This window comes from Ailuropoda melanoleuca, chromosome 6 (assembly GCF_002007445.2).
Source record: "Ailuropoda melanoleuca isolate Jingjing chromosome 6, ASM200744v2, whole genome shotgun sequence".
Classification (NCBI taxonomy): domain Eukaryota; kingdom Metazoa; phylum Chordata; class Mammalia; order Carnivora; family Ursidae; genus Ailuropoda; species Ailuropoda melanoleuca.
Window position 1 is genome coordinate 85,686,183 of NC_048223.1, and position 21,180 is coordinate 85,707,362.

The window sequence follows — 21,180 nt, forward strand, 5'->3', positions numbered from 1 at the left end:
TCCTTTTACTGCACCCCCTCAATACACCTTTTGAGCAGTTGTATGCTGTTCTCTGTCTGCTTCTCTGTGGTTGAAGGGTATAAGGTGGTGTTATGGGAAGAACTCTTCTGGCGCTGCAGGCTCTCCTGTCTCCTTAGGTTTTGTTAAATGTCTGCTAGCCTCACTCCATCCTGCTGTAGGTGTAGTATAATTTTAAGGGCTTCAGACCCTTCCTTCAAGTCAGAGTAGTGCCTTGGTAGTTGATAGGTTCTGGTCCCACTGTGCCTCCCACTGTGCCTCTGAAATCTCTACTGAGATTTCAGAGCTTTGGTGCTGAAGATGTTTTCCTGGACTTCCCCATGGCATGCCAAACCAGATATATCTATCCAAACTGGAGGATGTTATTAAAACTTTGAAGTTTTATCGACTCACCTATTTTCCCCGTTACTGTTTTCAGGTAGTGTCATCAGACTAGGAACCAGACCACATTGTACAGAATCTTTTTCTGTCCACTACTTTAAAGTTTAAAGGTGCTTAGTTTAAGCAGTTTTTGCTTGAAGCTGGTGAGTTTTTGGCTAAAAATTATACACACACACACACATTCTTTCTCTTTTTTTAGTTATTGGGGATAGGAAGTTCTATAATTCTGCTTCACCCCACCATCTTTACTTGAATGTCTGTATGATTTCCTAAATATTTACTTCTAACATAAGTAATAACATATACATACTCTAGAAACTCTCAATTTTTAAAATATAGGGATGGCTTAGAATCAGGTTTGTTTGTTTTTTACTAAAAAAACAAAACCAACAAATTACAGTGTTGTAAGATACATAATTTTAAAAGCCATCAGTGACCGTAAGGCATATATTTTTCTTTTATTCACATTTTGCACTTGTGTATGCTTTTGTTGTATTTTTATATAATCATGATGAACACATAGTGAGCAGTAAGTATATAGCATATTATATTTCTGTTAATGTTAGGATAAACATTTTAGTATTTCTGACTCATCTTTGTAATCTCACCACGTGACTGTGACATATGTCATACCTTATTAAACAGTTAAATACAGAACACTAGGTGTTTCTAGTTTTATGCTCTTGTCTGTGCATTAAACCTTCTTGTGTTGGTGTTTTGTGTTACTTTTAAAATAAATTTGAGAGGTTGAGATTAGTGGACTAATCAACTTTATTAAAACCACTGTACTTTTCACCATGACATCTAGTGTAGTATCCGTTTATATTACCAGCTGGAAATTTTTTTGAGGTAGTTGCTTAAAATGATACCTGATATCTCCATTGTTAATGTCAGAAAAATCTTTTTGGTGCTGTTGTATTTTTTTCCTACATCCTACTGTGACTTTAGTAATGAATTTTAAAAATGTATTCCAGTTTTTATAAGATCACATATGTTTTAAAAAATAACAAATCACATTTTCTTACTTTAAAAGAGATAATATTGTCCAAAGTGAAAAAAATAATTTGGATTGGAAATTGGAAGATGTGTTTTCTATAGAAGTGTTTCTTTTTTAAAAAATACAGTCAAAATTGGCAGTCTAGTTTTATTATTTCTGGATTTTGCTATCATTGTGCATAGCCTAGGTTTATAAAATTGTTTATAAAAATTTCTTTACTTTCTCGTAACATTATTAATTTAATTACTGCATTCAGTGTTTATTAAGAGTTTTGTAGGAATCATAAGTAGGTTTTGGGCTTTGCTGCATTTCATTGTCTAGGGGTATATATTCTTATTATGTAATAACCCATGTGATTATGCTTATTTAGGAACGTTTAATCTGCTTTTTTGTCTCCTCAGATTCTGTCAAATTTTAAGAACAAATGCATCTTATAGCTCATGGAAGAAAAAACACAAATCAAGACATTTTTGGGTTCCAAATTGCCAAAATATGGAACAAAATCTGTGAGAAGTACACTGCAGCCAATGCCAAATGGGACACCTGTTAATTTATTGGGAACTTCCAAGAGTAGCAATGTCAAAAGTTACATCAAAAATAATGGCTCTGATTGTCCATCATCCCATTCATTTAACTGGAGAACGGCAACTAAATACCAGCTCAGTGCACAAAGTGTTGAAGAGCGTAACAGTACTCAAACTTCACATGATAACGTAATTGATCCTGAAAAACATGCACCTACTCAAGGAATGTTTGATAAAAATGGGGTAAAGGGAGGCTTGAAAAGTATTTCTTTACTCACATCAAAGTTAGCAAAGCCATCCACTATGTTTGTGTCATCGACAGAGGAGGTAAACCAAAAGTCTTTGTCTGGACCATCTAGTTTGGGAAAATTCACCAAAGGCACATTATTAGGAAGGACTTCATATTCTTCAGTCAGTGCTCCAAAATCACAATTGAATGGATTGTATGGAAACCGTTCAGCTGGTAGCATACAAAGGCCTAGAGCAAACTCGTGTGCCACCAGAAGCAGTTCTGGAGAAGGCTTAGCACAATCCCTAGACAATATTAAATCTCTTACTTGTGAAAAAATGGTAAGGTCACAAAGTTTTTCACATTCCATTCAGAATTCATTCCTTCCACCTTCATCGATAACCAGATCACATTCCTTCAATAGAGCTGCAGATCTTACAAAGCCTTATCAGAACCAACAGCTACCCGTTAGAGTGCCTCTGAGGTCAAGTATGCTAGCAAGAAATTCCCGGCAGTCAGAAGTACTCAATGGGAATGATCACTTAGGGTATGGATTTAATAGGCCTTATGCTGCTGGTGGAAAGAAATTGGCTTTACCAAATGGCGCAGGTGTAACTTCTACTTTGGGTTATAGGATGGTTCATCCCTCTCTACTGAAATCTAGCCGACCTCCGTTTTCTGGCAGTATCACAGTTGATGGTAATAAAAATTCACCTGCTGATTCATGTGTAGAAGAAGATGCTGAACTTATCGCTAAGGAGAGAGCTACTAATAAGGACCAAGAACTAATTGAAAATGATAGTTATAGAACAGAAAATGACCAGACCATGAAGCATAATGCTAAAATTAGATACCTGAGTGATGATGTGGATGATATTTCCTTGTCGTCTTTGTCATCTTCTGATAAGAATGATTTAAGTGAAGACTTTAGTGATGATTTTATAGATATAGAAGACTCCAACAGAACTAGAATAACTCCAGAGGAAATTTCTCTCAAAGAAGAAAAGCATGAAAATGTACCACCAAAGGATATATTTGATTCCCCCAAGGAAAATGAAAAAAGCAAAACTGACGAGTGGATAGATATAAGTGTCTCTGGTAAATATTAATATTCTTACGTTTGTTTGCTTTTTCCTAGATAATATAATAGAACTTATATTTAGGATTACCTTTTGGTTAATTCCAAGATACTGTCAATTTTGTGGAGGGATGGATATAGATAAATTTGGGGTGGGGCACCTTTTATTGTCCTGTGACTTTTTCTCCCAGTCTTATTTTTCACTATTTAAAACAACAATAAAAATACTCTTCCCTAATGTATCTTACCTTTGTTCTTCTTTGACTCTCATGTACAGGCCTAGTCCATACTGCTTCAGAATTTTTTCTTTTCCCCTGCTTCCCTAAACAGTGGCATGCCATTTTAGTCTGTCTCTTCCCTTATGGTAATAGATGCTATTTGTTTAGAGTAAAGCTGTGCCAAAGGGTAAATGAGCTAATAATAATATAGGTTATGTCCAATCTAATGAATGTTTTTATCCTAGGAAATTTTCATTTTTTTAAAGGAGGACTTAGATTTCTTGTTTAGCAAACTTTATAGTTATACTTTCAGAGGAACTTTATTTTTTTAACTGAGAAAAGTGAGATTAGTACCCGTTAAATATTTCCTCTTATACTTGGTCATCCTGGTACTAAAATTCTGGAGAAATTATATCTTTGTGCCCATATAGCCTGAAAAAAAGAGCAAACTGAAGGGATTGGGTGTAGGCATGTGATCTGGTCAAGGGTCTAGGTCATGCCTAGAGATACCCATAAACCCTTGACTGAGGGTCTTCTAGTTAGAAATGAGTGCCAGAACAAGTATTTCTCTTGTAAGGAGGCAATTGCAAGGTTAAATGATATATACAGAGTAAGGAGTTTCATGGCCAATGTGTAAAATTAAATATCGTAGGAAATATTAAAAGAATATGAGGCTTTATAATTCTAGAAATGTTACGGAAGTGAAAGGTGGCTCAGTGAATTTTCTTTATGTGTATTGGGAAACATTTCAGTAGGTTATTTAAGATTTTATCTCTTGATCTTTTTATTATTTAGGATTTAGAAAATGCTATAGTTAGTAATACTTTTTTGCCAGTTTTTTTTGCTATAATATATTAAATTATTAGAGTTTATATTTTTAGAACCTGAGAAATATATTTTTATGAATTAATAACATTTTTTTTCTTTTTCTTCTTAAAATCAATTGAAGACAGGAGTGAATGTACAAAACATACTTCTGGGAATAACTTGATTTCACCAGATACAGATTACAGAGCCGGTTCTTCATTTGAGCTCTCTCCATCTGATAGCTCTGATGGAACGTACATGTGGGATGAAGAGGGTTTGGAGCCCATTGGAAATGTCCACCCGGTTGGGAGCTATGAATCCTCAGAAATGAACAGCATAGTACGTATGAATTTATATATCCTTTGGCAACATTTTGTTTACCTTACTATGGAAAGACTTTTGATACTGCTTGGATTTTTTTACGTTTATAAATAGCACTCCTAGTTTAAGAAAAGGAAATTCATATCTGTTAAGAATCTACAAAACATCTGACCTTAATACATAGTAAAGCATATATTTTTGTCACATGACACTTGAGTTAAATACACTCTCATACATTATATACACACAGACATAGATATACTGTATTCAGGTTAAGCTAGGCTAGTGGTTCTCAAATTTGGGGAGGAAGGCAAGGTCTGGATCTAATTTTAGTTGTCATATTGAGGGGTGCTACTGACAAACAGTAGGAAGATGCCAGAGATGCTGCTTTATGCCCTACAGTGGTATCCACAGCAAAGGATTATCCAGCCCAAGATGTCAGTAATGCCACTGTTGAGAAATCCTGGGCTGGGCTATGCTGAGGTAACATTTAAGTGCCAACTCAGTGGCTTAACACAATAAAAGCTTATTTTTTACTCTTCCAGAGTCTATTGTAAGTCTGGAAAAGTCTATAGGGCAACTTCAGTGTTCTAAGTTGCTTTCATCTTCACCATCTTCACCAGCACCAAAAGAAGGTGGCTTTCACATCTCCTTTTGAGGCCCCATCAAAAGGTCACGATTATAGAGGAAGAATGCTGCTAGGTCTCACATGTGCAATTACTCGCCGTGGCCTGAAGATGGCACATGGTACTTTCACTCACAACCTATTGACCCTAACTAATCTTAAGTACTAACTGGGCAAGAAGTGTAATTTTCCTGTGTGCCTGGAAGGCAAGGGAACCAGATATGGGTGAGCAGTAGAAGACCTACCGTAATACATTATTATGTGCATATTTTAAGAGACGTTTCAAGTAATGTGGCTAATACGCTGTATGAGTAAAGTGTAGTTTGTGTGTTTGAAGTGACTCATTGTAATTACTCAGTATATAAAATATGATTTTCCAGTAGTTGTATGGGAAAATTGGTAGTCTTCATGGATATACTAAATTCCAAGTGGATTTTAGGCATTGTAATTTTCTATACTCTCATAAACCTGTGACTTGGAAAAAATAAGCATCGTTACCAGAGGATTTTAAAATTGCACAGACATAGAGAGGACACATTTAATTTAGAGGGAGTATCTCTCATTAGATAAAGGAAGTTTAGTAAAGATTATAGTTTTAGGGCCTTATGTGCTTTCTTATTAGGACTTTTTAAAGCAAGTATGTTCAAAGTAGGAATGAACATTGTGTCCAGCAGATGGCAGCAATAATCCACTTAGTACCTGACATTTTTCAGAGGTTCCCACTATTTTCAGTTCACTGTTCCTATAACTTAATGACACCTCTAAAAGAGTTCAGAATGCACCTAGATTGACCATTAGTCTTTAAGATCTCAGAGCTTCTGATTTAAGAGGAAAAAAGTCTGAGAAAGGATGGAGAATTGATGGCAAATGTTGAAAAAATTGTTAAGATCTCCTATGGTGATAGTGGATTTATTATTTTTGTTCTGAAATTCTATCAGTTTTTTGCTTTTTATATTTTGAGTGTATTTTGTTAGGTGTGTACCTGTTTAGAATTGTTTTGTTGGTGAAATTGGACCTAAAGTCATAATTTAATGATCTCTATTCCTCATTATGCTTTTTGTCTTAAGGCCTTTTTTCAGGTATGAGTATATTTTATCAGTTTTATTTATGTATGTTCCATCCTTTTATTATGAACCTTTTTGATACATAGCAAATAGGTCATATATTTTTTTTAAATTACAGGTTCTCTTTTTCTCTTAACCAGTGAGTTTAGTCCTTTTATATTTGCATTTACTGATATACTTGGACTTCATTCTGCCACCTTACTACTATTTTTAATTGTCTCACTTTTTCTCCTTTTTTTTTTTTTTTTTGCCTAGAATAGTTTAAGTAAATATTTAAAACTTAATCCAAAAAGAACTTTAACATATTCTCACTTTTCTTGGCCTCCCTATCCCTTTCACCAAAGCCCATGCCGCCCCGCCCCGCCCATTCCCCAACTACTGTCAGGGTTATTCTCTACAACAGTACTCCTTCCAGCCCAGGTCAAGATAAGGAGCTTTCATCAGAATGTGTATCAACTGTGTCACCACTAACACAGTTTAGTTCAACCCACTATTTAGTTTAGTTGATAACTGTTTTCATAGTAAAACTTTCTCTTTGATAAAAGCAGTGCATTGATATCATTGTGGTGCAAGCTCCTTATCTTGTCATGGACCCTAACTGTAGACTGACTGCTTTGCATAGTGTTTATCTAGAATCTGGGCAATTTTTTTTGTTTAAATGCAAATAATGTTCTGTTGAGGTATAATTTACATTAAATAAAATGCACAAATATTTTTCATACAACAAAGAGAATTTTAAATATTTGTATATAATTGTTTAAGTCATCCACATTGTGATAGAGAATATTTCTGTCACCCGAGAATGTTTCCTGTGCTTTTCATTCTTTCAACCCCTCCCCAGAGGTGTACCCCGTTTTGATTTATATCACTATAGATTAATTTTGCCTATACTTCATATAATTAGAATTATAAACATGGTTATTTTATATCTGGCTTCTTTGATTCAATATTTTGTACTTTTTATAGTCTGTTTCTTGTTTTATTATATAATATTCCTTTGTGTGAAGGTAGCACAACTTTATCCTGCTATTGATAGATGTTCAGGTTGTTTCCAGTTTCTGGCAACTGCTACTGTTGGGAAGATTTTGCTACATGTTTTTGGGTAAACATTTATGCATTTCTGTTGGTAAAATATGTAGGAGAGGCACCACTGGATTATTAGTTATTTATGTATATAGCTTCAGATGCTATTAGTTTTCCAAAGTGGTTGTACCAGTTTACAGTACCACTGGTCATAAATGAGCATTCTAGAAATTACACTTTTTTTTGGTGTTGTGTGTCTTTTTGCATTTTTGCTATTCTGGTGGAGGTATAGTATTGCAGTGAGATTTTTGTCTTGTGTTTTGTGATAACTGCTTGTTGAGCACCTTCACATATGTTTATTCGCCCTTAGGATATCCTCTTTTGTGACATGTCTTATATTAAGCTGTACGTATTTTTTCTTTATAGTTTCTAAAAATCCCTTTGTATATTTTGGATATAAGTTTTTTTTACACATACCTATACATACACATTTATATACGTATGTATATATTTCATATATATGGCTGCTTTTTATATCTCTTAATAGTGTCTTTTGTTGAATAGAAATTAACAATTTCAATATAGTGCAGTTTACATTTTTTCCTTTGTTGTTAGCACTGTTTTGAACTGCAAAATTTTTGTTTACCCCAAAGTCTTGAAGATATGTTTCAATATTTTCTTCCAAAAGCTTTGTTTTTTAGCTTTTACTTTTAGATCTATGAGACATCTGGAAATTATTTTTGTGCATGCTATGAGGTAGAGGTCAAGATTAATTTTTTTTCTTTTCTTGAGAAGTTTTTATTACCTACTCTACTGCAGAGTTATCTTTGTCATAAATCAGTGATTGTATCAATATATTTCTTGACGCTTTTAGTTCATTGGTCTCTTCTTTTATCCTTATGTCAGTGCTATACTGTTTTTATTTCTGTAGCTTTAAGTATTGACATCTGATAGTGGAAGTCTTACAACTTTTTCTTTTCCAAGGTTTCCCTAGCTCACCTTTTGCAATCTCTTTAACTGTTAGAGTGAACACATCAATTTCTGCAAAGAACCTTCAGGGATTTTGAATGGGATTGCATTAACTTTGTAAACCAGTTTGGGAAGAATTGACAGTTTACTATAGTGAATCTTCCACTTCGTGAATGTGATGTGTTCTTCCATTTACTTGGGACTTCAGAAATGTTTCTTGCTAATAATGTTTATTATAAAAATTTATACATATTTGCTTTATTTTTAGGTATTCGATTTCATTGTTCTAAATTGTACCACTTTTAAAATTTTATTTTCTTAGTTTTTGTTGTATGTACAAATGTATCTGACTTTTGTATTTTGAGTTGTTTTTCCAGTGACCTTGGGGAATTCACTTACTAGTTTTAATAATTTGCCTGGAATTTCTATGCATACTATGAAGTCATACCATTTGCAAAAGTCTCCATCTCCCCACCTTTCCTTTTATTGGACCTGTTAGGACCTCCAACATAATGTTGAATTGAAATGCTGATAGAATTTCAGCAAAGTTTTAATAGTCCACCATTAAAATTTCTGTGTGTTTGTGGTGGGGGTGGTTATAGATATCTTTCATCAGATTAAGTGAGTTCCCTTCCGTTTCATTTGCTTGTAATTTTTCTTGTGTGTGTGAGTAGATGTTAATTTTTCTCTACATTTATTTAAATCATCAAAAAAATTTTTTCCTGTTATCTGTTAGTGTGGTAGATTACATTTCTTGATTTTCAAATGTTAAACCACCTTCTGAAATTCCTGGAATAAATTCACTTGGTTGTGATGTGTTATTCTTTTAAATGTCTTTGGGCTTGATATCCTAATAGTTTATTTAGATTTGTTCATAAGCAAGATGGCTCTGTCTTTTCATTTCTTTTCACATTTGGTATCAGGGTTGTGCTGGCTTCATACAGGAGTTGAGAAGTATTCCCTGTTTTTTTGCCCTTTCGAGGGATTTATGGAAAATTGATGTTCCTCTTTCTTAAATGTCAACAAATTCACCAAATGAAAACTTTAGAACCTGGAGTTTCCTTTGTGAGAGGTTTTTAATAACAGATATAATGTTTTAAGTAGACATGCCCACTAAGATATATAGGTATTTTTTTGTGTGTTGCTTTTTAGAGAATTTTTCCATTTCATCTAAGTTGTCATTTGTTGGTGAAAGTTATTCAGGGGGCGTTGGGTGACTCAGTCAGTTATGTGTCCGACTCATGATTTCAGGTCAGTTTATGATTTCAGGGTCGTGAGATCAAGCCCGATGTTGGGCTTTGCACTGAGTGTGGAGTCCGCTTAAGATTCTCTCTCTCTCTCTCCCTCTGCCCCCCACCCCCCTATCCCACTCGCAGGCATGCTGTCTCTAAAAACAACAACAAAAAAAGTTATTCAAGATTACCTTCTCTTTTTTTTTTCAAAGATTTTATTTATTAGAGAGAGAGAGAGGTAGTGAGAGAGAGCAGGAGTGGGGAGGAGAGGGAGAAGTAGGCTCTCCACTGAGCAGGGAGCCTAATGTGGGGCTAGATCCCAGGACCCCGGGGTCATGACCTGAGCCGAAGGCAGATGCTTAACCAACTGAGCTGCCCAGGCACCCCTGGATTATCTACCTTTTAACATCTTTATGGTATTGTAGTGATGTCTACTGAGCTCTTGCTATAGTCCTGGCATTAAGTATCTTATATGTATGACCTTATTTAATGTTTATAGCAACCCCATGAGATAGTCAGAGATGATACTCAAAATACTCAATACCGGTATCACATGGCTGTTACAGTATTCAGGCATGTACTTCCTAATAGCAGCCCAAGAGGTAGATGCTATTATTATTATCTCCATCTTAAAAGAAAGGAATAAACAGAGAGAATCCAAGGATACACAGCAATACATGACAGAGTGGGATTTTTAATTTAGCTTATCCCAGAGCCCTGGCTCTTAATCACTGTGCTGTATTGCCTCTCAATATGCAAAATACCTATATGGTCCTAAGATGGGAAGGAATGTCTTAAATACGCACACACACCCACACACAGAGACACACAGTAAAAACCATCAAGAAAAAAAATCACTAAATTTAATTAGATCAGGGGTGCCTGGGTGGCTCAGTTGGTTAAGCGCTGCCTTCAGCTCAGGTCATGATCCCAGGGTGCTGGGATCGAGTCCCATTTTGGGCTCCCTGCTCAGCGGGGAGCCTGCTTCTCCCTCTCTCTCTGCCCCTCCCCCTGCTCATGCTCTTTCTCTCTCTCAAAGAAATAAATAAAATCTTAAAAAAATTAATTACATCAAAATTGAAAACTAGACATAGATAATAAAAAACAAAGTTAAAAGCCACTGGCTGAGAGATTATTTGTGACACATTTAATAAGAATTAAAGTCAGACCACATAATAAACTTTCCTTATCAATAAGAAAAAAGCAAAATAATACAACAGATAGAAGATAATAAAATAATAAATAGCTAATGTGTACTGAGACATAGAATTTCACACTTAACAGACTGGCTAAAATTTTAGTCAGATAATAGCAAGTGGGGTGAGTATGACGAACAATAGAAATCTTTCTTCACTGCTGGGAAGGATAAATTGCTAAATCATTTTTGGAAAATATTTGGCAGCATCTAGTAAAGTTGAAGATCCAAATATGCTCTGATCCAGTAATGTTATTCTTAAGTTATATCCTAAAGAAACCCTAACGTATATGATCAGAGACATGAGTAAGAATGTTCGTCACTGTGCTTATATTACTATCATTATTATGTTACTATTAGGAATAACTCAAATGTCCATTAGCAGGGAAATTTAAAAAATTAACATATTTAAGTGATATTATACAGTATATTATAAAGCAGTGAAATTAATGAACTTACACTTACAATACACATGTACCACAAGAATGTAAAACTAAAAAATAACTTGCAGAACATTATGTATCACTTATATAAGTTGTAAAAACACATATAAAACAATATTATTTACTGTTCACAAATAGATAAATGTATTAAAGGGAAAGAAAGCCATTCCTCCAAGAGCCCTGGTTCTTTTTAATGGAAAATGCTGTTTTTGAAGCCAAATTCTGGGGGCTAGGTATACTCTGCTGTTGAAAAGTTGCTGCTTCCAGGCATCTTCGGTGGACAGAACTAGGGAATGTGTGTGTGTGTGTGTGTGTATTTATATACATACACATTTACATCAATATTTGTTTCTACATTATCTATATATATTGAAAACCACTAGTTCATACTAATACCTCCAATTCCAATCCAATGCCACAGGATTCATTCTAGTTTTTTCCTTTCTATATTTGTAACCTCCCTTCTCTGATGGTGATAAACCTGGCTTCTGTTTCCTTAAAATACATACTTATTTGATTTATCTTCCTCTGTGTAACTGATTTCTGTTCTTTGCCACCACTTCCTCTTTCCCATTTATGTCTTTCTCATCCTACTTGGGCTCTAAAACCCCTACAGTGGGTCACCACCATGCATGGATAATGTCTCTACCCTTTTTGGGCTCTGACTTACTGTATCAGGCCATCTCCCACATATATTCTGCTTAAATTTTCATATCTCATTCCAGGCCAACCTCCTGCCTCAGATGCTTCCTCTTCACCCTTCAGTCATTACCCCTGGTGTGCTCAAGCCCTGATACACTAGGCCAACCTGGGCATGGATGCTCTTTTCACATTACTTGGGTTCTAATTTCCCATGTTCACTGCCCCTTTATATGTATGCCTTCCTTAGCTTGCTCAGTCTTGACTTCTTATGCCTCACTCCTCCATCCCCGATCCTACTTGCCAATTTGAAAGCATATTTATGAAGATGCTATTGGACATCTTAATCTTAATAATATAGGTACAGTATAAACATTCCCAGACCTGTACATGTATCTGTTTTATTATCAAAGCAAATGATAAAAAAATTTGTAAAAATCATGAGAAATGCTTCTATATGTAATAAATTTTATAGAATCTGTATTATTTTATGTGATTAATATGGAAATTTGGGTCTAGAAGTGTCCAGATAGCTAAAAGGTTCATTTTTCAGATACTGGTTAGATTCAAAGTTTGACATGAACTGCTCTGATTTTTAGGAAATGTGAATTAGATTATCTAAATGGTCAGTGAAAATAATTATAATCAATGAGGAAAGTGCACAGTATCTTGTGTTGGAAGGATTTATGAGAATCTGGGATCGGCTCAACCATAAAGATCTAAGAGGCATCTATTGTAAAACTGCTTCAGAGAGGAAAAATAGTACTTATTTGGAAAAAATATAGCACATACAATACTATCTTTGTTGTGTATCTGTAGCAATAAAGAACAACATAATGTTCTTAGAAAATCTCATTAAGGATACTAGGCATTCTGATTTAAAAAAAATTTTTTTTTAAAGATTTTATTTAGTTATTTGACAGAGACAGAGACAGCCAGCGATAGAGGGAACACAAGCAGGGGGAGTGGGAGAGGAAAAAGCAGGCTCACAGCAGAGGAGCCTGACGTGGGGCTCGATCCCACAACGCCATGATCCGAAGGCAGACGCTTAACCGCTGTGCCACCCAGGCGCCCCGGCATTCTGATTTTTATTGTTGTTTTTGTAACCAGATTCAGACTTTAATTACAAACATTTATAAATCTATAGGTGTATTAGTTTTTTCTTATTGCTGTGACAAATTACCAAAAATCTTAGTAGCTTAAAACAACATGAACTTATCTTACTGTTTTAGGACCCAGGCCCTCACTGGACTAAAAAAAGAAAGGTAGGTAAGGCTTTCCTTTTGAAAGGTCTGGAGGAGAATCTCTTTCCTTGCCTTTCTGGCTTTGAGGCTGCCCACATTGCTTGGCTTACAGCCCCCTTCCATCTGCAGAGCCAGCAATGGCAGGTTGAGTCTCACATCATGTTACTATGACCTTGTCTCTCTCTTCCATTTAAGGACCCTTGTGATTACATCGGGCCCAACTGGATAAACCAGTATACTTCCCTATTTTGAGGTCTCCTTATGAGCAATCATAATTCGTTTGTAACCTTAATTCTTCTTTGCCATGTAACCTAACATATTCACAGGTTCCAGGGATTAAGATATGGACATCTTTGAGGTGGCCATTATTCTTGTGCCTAGCATATTAGAGGTTTTTTTTTTAAATACGATTATTAATTTAAAGAAATTATTCTTTTGAGGTTGACAAATTTAGCTCTAGTACTAAAAATAAAATACTAAATTTTAAGCATAGTTTAGCCAAACTCATTTTTTTTCAGTTTAAGTTATTCTAAACTGATGACATAGTTATTGAAGTGGCCTTCACTAAGGTTTGTCATCACTGTAGCTAATCATAGGTATTTGGAGATATTTGAATATTTTTACTCTTAATATTTGATATCTTCCAATAACTGGAAATAACTACAGCAGTGTGTGTGTATGTGTGTGTGTGTTTGTATTTTCTATAAATTGGCATGGAATTTAAAGATGACTGATTTCTAAGAAAGGCAACTAAGGGGATGGTGGAATCATTGGTCTGTTAAAATTTAGGTATTTTTATTCAATTTTTAGGAAAAATTCTTTATAGACACTGACTTAAAAACAGTATCCAGTACTGTGAAGAAAGTGTAACACTGATAGCACAGTGTTGATTACAAAGTATAATATAGTCTTTATTTGCTAACAGTGCACATGGTAAATGTATCTGTTTGATATTATTGATTGCCTTACATCAGTAGCTGCCTAAAGTAACTACAGATCTAGATTTCTTCTGACTGAGGTAAAAGCATTTTTTGTTGTTTATTTTTCATTTTTGTCTTGTTCCTAAGGACTGTTTTCACTCCTTTGATTATTTTAATTGTCCTGCGTTTCTGTTGTGTTTCTGTTGAGATGTATCTGTTCAGCATGCTAGGTGTGCTGCACTATGAACTATGATTTCATATAAAAGGAGGATGGGATTACTTTTTAACTCCCAGCTTTTGTTTTCTTGGACATTGGACCTATATATACTCTGGCAATTTATACATTTACTCTGAATTTTCATTTTAGATCTATTGGTCATACCTATCACAATGGAGATTGTATACTACCCTTTCCCACCCTTCATTATTCAGTTTTATGATATTTTGCATTTGTTTCCATTCATCCACTTGGCAATGCTGTGTAGTCTTTAATATACAGAAAAATTAGACACTATAGAATTGAGGACATAGAGATCATTTACTCTTATCCACTCATTTTATAGATAAGGATACTGAAGCCTGGAAAAGTTAAGTCACACAATCACCTAAGAGACACAGAGGAATTAAAACTTGGAATAAACTGGCTCCCAGTTTATTGTCTATACTGTGTGATGTGGCACGATAAATTTATACTGGGTTTCTTCTTTAAGGTAAAGAAGGTGTTTACTGCTGTACTCTGTTTTCTCTTTGTTATTAAACGTCTGCCTTTTGGAAAATTGTTCCTGTGCAGTCTTACTGGAGAATACTTTTTTTGAAAATCAAAACATACAGATTAATTTCTTCTCATCTTGTGTCTGCACCCAACTATAGTAGACTAGAAGAATGAAAAGGGGAAAGGCTAATCTATGGTTGGATCGTTCATTTGTTCAGCATGTGTTTTAAATTTCCACTGTGTGCTCTGTACTCTCCTCAGAAATACATTCTGTTGCTGCCTCAACAGAAACTCATGATCCACATTAAGAGAGGAGATGTACTTAATTCTGACCGTTAAAGGAAGATTCCATGTGTGCTTTTAATTAATACATGTTAACCCATTTTGAGTTCAGAATTTGGGGAAGTTTGTATGGCATCTCAAGAAAAGCTTTTTTATGAGTTTAAAATGAAAGAACAGCTTTATTTTTTGCATTTGTTTAATTTCTGCCTCCTGCTTTGGGATGTATTAATAGGGGCCAGTAAAGCCGCAGCCTACAGACTGCTAATTGCAGTGCAGCCACGCCTTTTAATTTATATATAGTCTGTGTCTGCTTCCGTGCTGTGATGGCAGAATTGAATAGTTGCATCAGAGACTGTATTTCCCACAAACCTAAAATGTTAAAATATTTACTATTTGGTCTTTTTTCTTTTTGTAAGATTTTATTTATTTATTTATTTATTTATTTATTTATTTATTTATTTGAGGCGGGGGGGGCATGCAGACTCCCTATTTGGGACTTGATCCCAGGACCCTAAGATCATGACCTAAGTTGAAATCAAGAGTCAGACACTTACCTGACTAAGCCACCCAGGTGCCCCTACTATTTGGTCTTTTAAAAAAGTTTGCTGACTCCCGCGTTAGAAAACTACAGATAATTTTAAAGATTCAGAAATTAATTTTTCAAACTCAGTATAAGTCTATGTAAGCTCTTTAGGCATTCACTTTTCTTTTTGTTGTTATTTCTAGCACCATTCTCTCTCTGGCCTCCAGTGGAAGGTATCCATCAATCCATTATATGTTTGGGTGACGGTTGTGTGCAAGATGTTGAGGATACATTGGTCAGGCAGCTATAGCTTTTATTTTAGTGGTGCTCGTGGCCTGATGAGGCAGATGTAGTTGAAATATTTAGCTAACTTAGTAACTATCTTCAATTAATAAGCGAGGAAAGTTCTACAGAGGAGAATTACAAAGTATGAAAGTATGTTACTGGAAGACCTGGTCTAATGTGGGTGTTACGTAAGGCGTTTTTTTGGAAATGATATTTAGGCTAAGTTGCCCTAGGATTAAAAGGGTATATATAGTTGCAAGGATGTTACCTGTTTTAGTAAACAGCATATGAGAAGGCCTTGAAGCAGGAAGGGATTATGGAATATTTGAGGAACTATGAGAAGACTACTATTTAGCTTGACTGCTGACATGGAAGGGAGGAGTGGCAGGAGAGGAGGCTATAAGTACAGAGCTCTTATGGAGCTCAAAGGATTTGGATCTTTGTCCTAAAAATTGAAGGGAGCTGATGGAGGGTTTTAAGCTTGAAAGGGACATAATTTGGTTTACATTTAAAAAATGCTCTGTATGAAGATTGAATTAGAAGGGAGCTAGACAAGATGCTGGATGCTACTGTTCTTGAGTAGGATGGTAGTGGCTTGGGCTAAAGTGGTGGCAAAGTGGAGATCTAGAGGGGTGGGTGATTTTGAAAACAGGTTTAGTGGGTACAGTTGGCAAAACTGAATTATTTTTTAATTGTAGGGGAGAAAAGTGTTACCTCCTCAGTTTTAGAAGTTCTGATAATATTGTTGGTTCTGTTCATTCTGCCAAAATCATCCTAAATTGTTGGTTTGACTTGTTATTTTTCTGTTGGTTTTCCCATTACTTGTAATGTCAAATCTAAACTCCGTTGGCTCTTTGTAGGTTGTTGTCATCTTATGCTGGTCTGTCTGGTTGCTTTTAATCTGCTACTACGTAGGAGAATATACTGGAATATACTTCATATTTCATTATCTCTCTCATCACTCTTAGGTTTCTTGCACTAAGTAAGAGCTCAATATATACTTGTTGAAATGGGTGCTGTGATGACATGCCATTTAATTTGAGATAAATAGAAAAACTTAAAGGTACTGTTTAATGCTATTCAGTATTTTTCCATTCATATTGTGACATAACCTATTTACAAAGTAAGTTTCTAAGGTACCATGTGTCATAATGGCAAGGTACAAGTAACTAGAAATGTGACATTAGGATGGATGTCATAGTGGAGGGACAGCTTACAGAAAGTTGAGACCGTCTTAATATAGGTAAATGAAAATTTCAAACTGATACGGATACTTTCAGCTATGCTGTGATATAGAATACAGAACTTGAACACAAAGAAAGAATTAATCCAACTCAGTTTGTTTTTTTTTTAAAGGGGACGAAATGAGATGAGGAAACTAAATTATTTTTAATTTATATTTTTTTGCCGAACTAGTAAATCTTCTGTTTGCTTTTAATTATTATTGTAGGTTCTTTTTTGACCTGTTAATGTAACTTTTATATATGAAAAAAGCTTAAATTTATCAAATATAGTTGTGGTGACCCTTCAAACACAATATTTTTCTTCACTCTATATTATTTATTATAGATTGTTTATTACAATCTGAAGTTTAATTTAGTAATTACGTATTGAGCCTCTGCTGTGTTCCAGACATACTGTTAAGTGCTGAAGATACTGATACAGATAAGGCTACCTTTGTCCTTAATGAATACAAAGTCTCGTATGATGGGCAGATATATTATAAATAAATTACCATACTGTAATTGTGTAAGTGATATGCATGCTATGATTAGTATGCATGTGGTCTCAAAGTAATGCAGAAGGGAGGTTAACTCTGTGTGTGTGTGTGTGTGTGTGTGTGTGTGTGTGTTCAGAAGGTTTCAAAGAGGAAGTGGCATCTGAGTTGAGTTTCAAAAGAATGAATACAAAGTTGACCAATTGGCCAACGAAAAGAGAGGGTAAACGTTCATTTTAGGCACAGGAAACAGCGTATTAAACTCCATTTATTTATTTATTTATTTTAAAGTATTTTATTTTATTTTTTATTTTTTTAAAGATTTTATTTATTTATTTGACAGAGATAGAGACAGCCAGCGAGAGAGGGAACACAAGCAGGGGGAGTGGGAGAGGAAGAAGCAGGCTCATAGCAGAGGAGCCTGATGTGGGGCTCGATCCCATAACGCCGGGATCACGCCCTGAGCCGAAGGCAGACGCTTAACCGCTGTGCCACCCAGGCGCCCCTTAAACTCCATTTAATGTAATGTGCAATAAGTCTGATGCTCAGACCGGTTTTAAGGACAGAAAATTGAATCTCAAAGAAGGAAATTCAGACTACTGAAGGAGTTGGGGCCATTAAATACATTAATTTTTCCATCATCCAATAAGAGTATTACACTAAATCACCAAAGCATTTGGCATTTCAGTTTATTAAACATTGTTATGATTTTGTTAAATCAACATTTTTAAGTAGAGCGTCCAGGGTGCTGGATGGTGAGCCAAAAGACCACAAGAGAAACAAAGAGAAGTTTACTACTCACAGGCCCTGGAGGAAGTATAACCCCTTGCCTTGTGGGACCACACAGGAAGGTCAAGGCAGGGTACAGACAGAAAGACTGAGGAACTGGGGCACATGCCTTCATTAGGGTCTGTGGGTGGAGTACTTTTGGGGTTCCTGGGCTAAGGTGGATTGTCCAATCAGACCATAAAGAGTGAGGGTTTTGTTAAGCTTCACAGAGGTTTTACCTAAGGGCCATACAGGGGGAAGGTGTTGGGAGGCAAGGAACTTAATTTGCTTATGACTGTGGGCTGTTATCTAGGGCTTGTACTTGCACAAGGCATGAAAGTCAGGTTAAGGCCCTTGCAGGCAGCTTGGCCAAAAATGTATGCCTAGGCAGCAATATGATGGAATAGCTCAGCTAAACTCTCAACAAACATGCATGTTAACTGAAATCTGCCACCCACTGTTATAATCAGTGTGGCTAAAATTGCTAAAATTATTCATCTGAAACCTGTAAGGCTAAAGTAAATTTTAAAAAGGGTTAAGTCAAGTCAAGCAGAACCTGACTTGGATTTTTTGCCAAAGTCTACAACATATTGCAAGACTGACAAGACAGAGACAGTTTACCTACCTCCAGTAGAAGTCCCACACAAGATCACACACTGACTCTTCTTTCCTTCCTTTTCAGAAACAGAAGAAACAGAAATAAGTCTTATTATAGAATTTAAAGAAGTAGAATATATTTGATTTCTTTTGCTGTTTTAACAAATTACCACAAACCTAGTGTCTTAAAACAACACACATTTATTATCTTATAGTTCTGTAGGTGAGAAGTCAGATACAGGTCTCAGTGTGCTAAAATCAAGGTGTCAGCAGGGCTGCATTCTTTTTGGAGGCTCTAGGGGAGAAGGAGAATCCTTTTTTTTTTTTTTTAACCTTTTCCAGTTTTAAACAGCTGCCCTTAAATTATGACCCCCTCCCCATTTCCTCCATCTTTAAAGCCAGCAACACTGCATCTCTTTGACCATTCTTCTGCTTCTCTTCTGCCTCCCTCTTGCACTCTAAAGAGTGATTACAGTGGACCCACCTGGATAATCCAGGATAAAATCCCTATTTTAAGGTCAGCTGACTGGCAGCCATAAGATCAGGGGTGTGATCTTCTGGCTTTGGCTCAGGGCATGATCCCAGCGTTCTGGGATCGAGCCCCGCATCAGGCTCCTCTGCTGGGTGCTTGCTTCTTCCTCTCCCGCTCCCCCTGTTTGTGTTCCCTCTCTCGCTGGCTGTCTCTCTCTCTCTGTCAAATAAATAAATAAAATCTTTAAAAACAATAAAAAATAAAAAAAATAAACTGCCAAATTATTTTGCAAAGTCGTTGTACCATTCTGCATTCCCACTAACAGTGAGTGAGAGTTCCAGTTTCTCTGCATTCTTATCAGCATTTGGTATTGTCAATGTTTTGGATTTTAGGCATTTTAATAGGTATACAGTGGTATCTCATTGTTTTCAAATTTGCAATTCCCTAATAATAATGTTGAGCATCTTTTCATATGCTTATTTGTCATCTGTATATCTTTGGTGAGGTGTCAGTTTAGATCTATTTATTTGTTTTCTTATTGTTGAGTTTTAAGAGTTCTCTGTATATTTTGGATATAAATCTTTTATCAGATATGTGTTTTACAAATATAGAAAATATTTATTCTGTGCCTTGTCTTTTTAATCTCTTAAAAGTGTCTTTCACAGAGCAGAAGTTTTAATAAATTCCAGATTATCAGTGTCTTCTTTCAGAGATAATACTGTTGGTATTCTAATTAACAAATCATTATTAAACCCAAGGTCATGTAGGTTTTCTACTTTAAGAAGTTTTATAGTCTTGCAGCACTCTTTGTTGAAAAGACTGTCCTTTCTACATTGAACTGCCTCTTCTTCCTTTTTGTCAGAATCAGTTGAGTATATATTTTTGGGTCCACTTCTGAGCTTTGTTCTGTTCTGTTGATGAGGGCGGCTCAGTCATTAATCATCTGCCTTCGGCTCAGGTCTTGATCCCAGGGTCCTGGGACAGAACCCTGCGTCAGGCTTCCTGCTCAGCAGGGAGCCTGCTTCTCCCTCTCCCTCTGCTGCTCCCCCACTGAGCCACCCTGGCACCCCTATGTGTTTATTCTTTAGCCAATAACATGCTGTCTTATTGTGTTGTTTTGTCTTATAGTAAGTCTTATGTTGTATAACAAAGAATTCAGCTGGCTTTTGTATCTAGTTTGTGCATGGGAACCTCCACATCTTTGGAGTTTCTCGAGTGGCAGGAGTGTTTCTGTTCATGATGGCCTTAATAGGTAGCTAATGAGGTAACTCAGGATGGGGTAAACTATGCAAGAAAAACCACACCTGTGATTATAGGGTTGGGGCATTGAGCCATGTAAAATTAGTCTGACCTCTGAGGAGCAGGGGAAGTGGGCTGGAGATTGAGTTCAGTATATGCCCAGTAATTTGATCGATCATGCCCACGTAATGAAACTCCAATAAAAACTCTGGACACTGAATCACAGATGAGTATCCCTGGTTAACAATACCCTCTGCATATTGTTACTCATCACTATACCAAGAAAGTGACCTCTTTTGACTCCACAGAGAGAGAATACGGAAGTTTTGCATTGGGGATAATCTCAGACATTGCTCTGTGTGTGTCTTCTTTTGGCTGGGCATGATTGATACACTTTTTGTTGTGATATAACTGTAATTGTAAACTATTGTGCCTTCCTGAGTTCTGTGAGTTTTTCTAGTGAATTATTGAACCTGAGGAAGTACTGGGAACCTCTGGATTTGTAGCCACTTAATCAGAAGTTTAGGGCCTGGGAACCCCTGAGTTTTAGCTAGTGGTGTCTGAATTGAGGTCAGTCTTTGGAAGTGCTTTTATCCTGTGAAGTTTGTTTTAACTCTGGTTAGCGTGAAAAGTCCAATTGGAGTTTGGGTCATAAAAA

The 21,180-nt window shown here is 35.9% G+C and overlaps 1 protein-coding gene across 8 annotated transcripts in view; it reads left to right on the forward strand.

The window, feature by feature from the left end:
• The window catches only part of CCSER2 (coiled-coil serine rich protein 2), a 170,539-nt gene that overhangs the window by 38,846 nt on the left and 110,513 nt on the right, over positions 1 to 21,180 (forward strand). For all 8 annotated transcript variants that reach the window (XR_004626187.1, XM_034662799.1, XM_019795459.2 and 5 more), the window contains 2 exons: positions 1,798 to 3,247; positions 4,395 to 4,591. Coding sequence is in view for 7 of the 8 variants with exons in the window: in XM_034662799.1 (XP_034518690.1) it covers positions 1,837 to 3,247; positions 4,395 to 4,591 (1,608 nt within the window). In the remaining variant the exon portion in view is untranslated. The remainder of the gene's footprint in view (positions 1 to 1,797; positions 3,248 to 4,394; positions 4,592 to 21,180) is intronic.